Raw genomic sequence first — 4,115 nt, forward strand, 5'->3', positions numbered from 1 at the left:
CCGCCGGCCACGCCATTCTCGACCCCAGCCGCTTCAGCTCACTCTAGCTCGGCTTCCGCTCACACTAAGCCGCCGTGTTTTTCGTTTTGAAAGCAAAACTACTTTGTTTGGTCTTCCAAAAGAGGACACGACTACAAATCAGTGGTTAAGTTGTATTTACAACACTGTTCCAGAACAGTTCAACCTAAATATCCAGATGTGTGCAGCACATTTTATGGAGGACTGTTTACTGATATGGTAAGAGGCATAACAATTCAGTCACACGCTTGAGGTATTCGGCCAATCCAACGCACTGGATAACTGGCCAATCAGAGCACACCTCGCTTTTTCAGATCATTGAGCTTCCAAATCGGCGTTTCAAAAAGGCGGGGCATAGAGGACAAACAATAATGTACAGTATGTGGAAAATAATGTTTTTTTTTTACTTTAAACCGCATAAACACATTTCATTACACCATATACACAAAATAATGTTCTTTTTAGCAGCATCATATGACCCCTTTAAGATAGGATTTCAAAAAAACTGTCCGTGTTAAATGTCTCCTGACCGACCGGTGGCGCTGCAGCGCTAAATCGGCCGTAAAGACTTTAAAACCGGAATGAAGCAGATTTCAAAATACAAACCTCTTCAAGAAAATGGCGGAAGTCGTGGAACTGCATAAACTCAAGGTAAGAAACGATGCGCAAAGAACGTTTCTAGGAATGTTTGTTAGTATGTTTCTATTTAGTTTTTGGATCTGGTTGTAACAGCGAGCTGTGTTAAGTTGGCTTATGATGATTAAACCGTAATATATTTGAGTTAACGTTTCAAGGTTCATTCAGCACTTGTTTCTCAAAAACTCTAGTCAGCTTCCTATTGACATACAGCGTTTTGACTCTAGCCTCAACATAGTGAGCGGTGTACCTTTCGTTCCTCGCTGAAAAACATCCAAGTTACCTGCTTATATAAAAAGCATTTTAGCTCGGTCTTTAAGAGACTTCTAAAACGCGACTTTTACTTTGTTCCCTCACCACTCAGGCACTACGTTCTACTCTTCCAGTGGTTTATCAACTACAGTTCACTCTAAAAAATAAAGCCCAACCAGCACGTGTTCTTCCCCTACAAGTGCCTAAAAAGTGGGTTGTAACAATAGACGTCAATCTAAAACAATAATATAGTTGCTTACTTTTTGGCCGTCATTGTCTATCAACGCCTAGCTAGCTGCCTTCATAAACCGCATTTTTGGGCGTAAAGGTATGAAAATCTAGAGCGTTTTAAACCACACATCGACCTAGATTAAGATGCAATAATTTTTGCTCCCCTTTTCTTTTTTCATATGAATGACATGGTACATTTAATTTGTTAGAACTCAATTATTTAGAAGAAGCCATGTTTGTTGAGATGCCAACTTTGTGGACTGACAAAACATAGATTTCACACAGCAGGTATGTGATTTGTGGTTGTGATAAATGTATGTAACCCCAGTCATTAAAACTAATATAATCTCCACAGTTGGCTGAACTGAAGCAGGAATGTACTGCTCGTGGGCTGGAAGCCAAAGGAAATAAAGCCGATCTGATTGCCCGGCTGCAGGCCTACCTGGACGAGCATGGTATGCATTTGCTAATACAATATATTTTTATATATTTTACTTTATGGGTACTTTTTTTTTTTTCCTTAACCAGTTCTCATTACAATTGTGTTCTTTAGATATCTCAAAGATAGGTGTAATACTGCACCTATTTAATGACATTCTACTCCCTTCTTTTCCAAAAGAGGTAGTTCACCCACAAATGAAAGTCCTGGCGTTATTTACTCGCTCTCATGTTGTTTCAAACCCGTATTCATTTCTATCTTCTGCAGAACTCAAAATACAATATTTTGAAGAAAGCTGGTGAGGATGAAACCATTCTTGCTTCCCAATGACTTCCATAGTATTTTTTTCATACTATGGAAGTATTGAAAAGTACCAGCAACTGTTTGATTACTTGCATTCTTCTTTTGTATTCAACAGAAGAAACTCATACAGGTTTGGAACAACACAAGGATGAGTAAATGATGACTGAATTTTCATTTTAGGCTGAACTATTCCTTTTAATAAATGGGAATAAAAATAATTTTGGGCATCCTGGCAGGATAAATCTCAAATTCTGAAACCATTATAATACCTGTTTAACATTTAAAATGTGTTTTTAGAAGAAGTGAATGAAGAGGAAGTTCTGGGAGAATATGGTGAGGTAAGTTTTCCCAGATGTAATGTGTTTCCATGGGAATTTTCAGGACAAAAGCTAAAATAGATGCACACTGAATGTAGTAGCTAGAGTGTTATTTTATACATTTAGTCATTTAGCAGATGCTTTTATCCAAAGCGTGGACAATGGAAGCAATCAAAATCAACAAAAGAGCAATGATATACAAGTGCTAACAACAAATCTCGGTTAGCTTAACGCAGTACATGTAGCAATTTTTTTTTTACAGAAATGAAATGCATTGTGTGTAGTCCTTAGTGTTTGACCAGTTTATTCCTAGTATTAAGATCTGTCCTGGCTGATCTGATCACAAGTAGCCATGAACAGGGCTCCAGACTGCGACTAAAACGGTTGCATTTGTGACCAAAAATATTCATTTGCAAGTGAAGTTTTTGCTGAGGTAGCCACTGGCGACTAGGGATGTAACGATTAACCGCGAGCCGGTTGAAAATCGATTCAAATATGTGACTATTCAAATCGGTATTCAATTAGGGGTAGGAGTTTATATGAATGCATGTCTGAGGGGAACATACTGTCTTAAGCAAAGTTTAGATGGTATTTTTTCTTTTACACTTGCCTCTGTATAATGCATATTAAAGTTCATAAGTGCAGCGCTGCTTTGTTTACAGCAGAAACCAAGGAAACGCTTTAAGCGCCACCTGCTGGCAGAGAGTGAATCTGCGTCTCATTCAGCTCGTCTGCTGTTTCTGTTTCATGCAGATATTTTTATGTATAGTTTCACAACTTAAGTCAAACCATTCTGTTTTTGCTTCAAATTTCGAAATTATACAATCTAATTTAGATTAAAAACTGCTCATGTTGCATGTATACAGCATCTTTGTTTGGATCATGATTAAAATGCAGTGGTTGCCTCTAATTTTAAATGGAAAGAGCACAGACAAAGCCTTAGTTTGTTTATATGAAGAGATTTCTTTTATTTGTGTTTATTTGATTTGGGTTTTGTTTTAATTTCAATTTAGTTTTGTTATTTACATTTACATTATATTTAAATTGTCATTTAGCAGACGCTTTTATCCAAAGTGACTTACAAATGAGGACAATAGAAGCAATCAAAACCAACAAAAGAGCAGTAATGTGCAAGTGCTATATTAGTATATTATTATAGTGTTATTTCAATTTCACAAAGAAACGTGCAGCATTTTGTCCAAGCAATAATAAAAGGACCCATTTAATTTATAATTTGTCTTAAATCTCATTTTGTAAAAAAAATAAATCGTGAATCGAATCGTGAGTTGAGTAAATCGTTACATTCCTACTGGCGATATGAATCGCTCGCTATGTCAATGTATAATGCATGTTAACAATAACCCCAATCTGTTTGGAATGGATCAGATTTCAGATTCTGAAAGTTCTGTTTATATTAACCCTTAACGTTGCTATCCAGTTCATATATGTGCATTACATATATTCAGAGGCGGACAAAGTACTCAACTCTATTACTTGAGTGAAAGTACAGATACCGCTGGTCAAATATTACTCCATTACAAGTAAAAGTTGTGAAGACAGATTTTTACTTAAGTACTTTTAAAAGCAAGTACTTCTGTACTTTTACTTAAGTACCAAATGTAAATTTTCCTTTTGTTGTATGCAATACTTCTGAAGCAACAGAATATATTACACCTACTGAATACACTGACTAGCTTGTAGTATCTTTGAAATAAAGAGCTTTTAGAATGTTAAAAACCTATGGGGAAACAAAACACAAATAAATAAACATTTAACACCCCTACCCACCCCCACAAAAGCAGGATGGTAGTGCTCTGACAGTGTGTGCACACATCTATGTGTAGCCATTCATCCATATTTGAACAGAGTGAACCGTGAAATCCTGTAAATACAGAGTGATAAGGAAGAAACCAAATCAA

The 4,115-nt window shown here is 36.4% G+C and overlaps 1 protein-coding gene across 2 annotated transcripts in view; it reads left to right on the forward strand.

The window, feature by feature from the left end:
• The first annotated feature begins 556 nt into the window (after positions 1 to 556).
• Positions 557 to 4,115, forward strand: part of LOC107570446 (SAP domain-containing ribonucleoprotein-like) — an 8,025-nt gene continuing 4,466 nt past the window's right edge. The window contains exons 1-3 of one of the 2 annotated variants that reach the window (XM_016256680.1): positions 557 to 669; positions 1,493 to 1,592; positions 2,180 to 2,217. In XM_016256680.1, the coding sequence (XP_016112166.1) occupies positions 637 to 669; positions 1,493 to 1,592; positions 2,180 to 2,217 (171 nt within the window). In that variant the 5' untranslated portion in view covers positions 557 to 636. Of the gene's footprint in view, positions 670 to 1,492; positions 1,593 to 2,176; positions 2,218 to 4,115 lie in introns of both variants that reach the window. The other variant, XM_016256678.1, reaches the window with a different exon arrangement.

Source organism: Sinocyclocheilus grahami, unplaced genomic scaffold (assembly GCF_001515645.1).
Source record: "Sinocyclocheilus grahami isolate Dianchi unplaced genomic scaffold, SAMN03320097.WGS_v1.1 scaffold1459.1, whole genome shotgun sequence".
Lineage (NCBI taxonomy): Eukaryota > Metazoa > Chordata > Actinopteri > Cypriniformes > Cyprinidae > Sinocyclocheilus > Sinocyclocheilus grahami.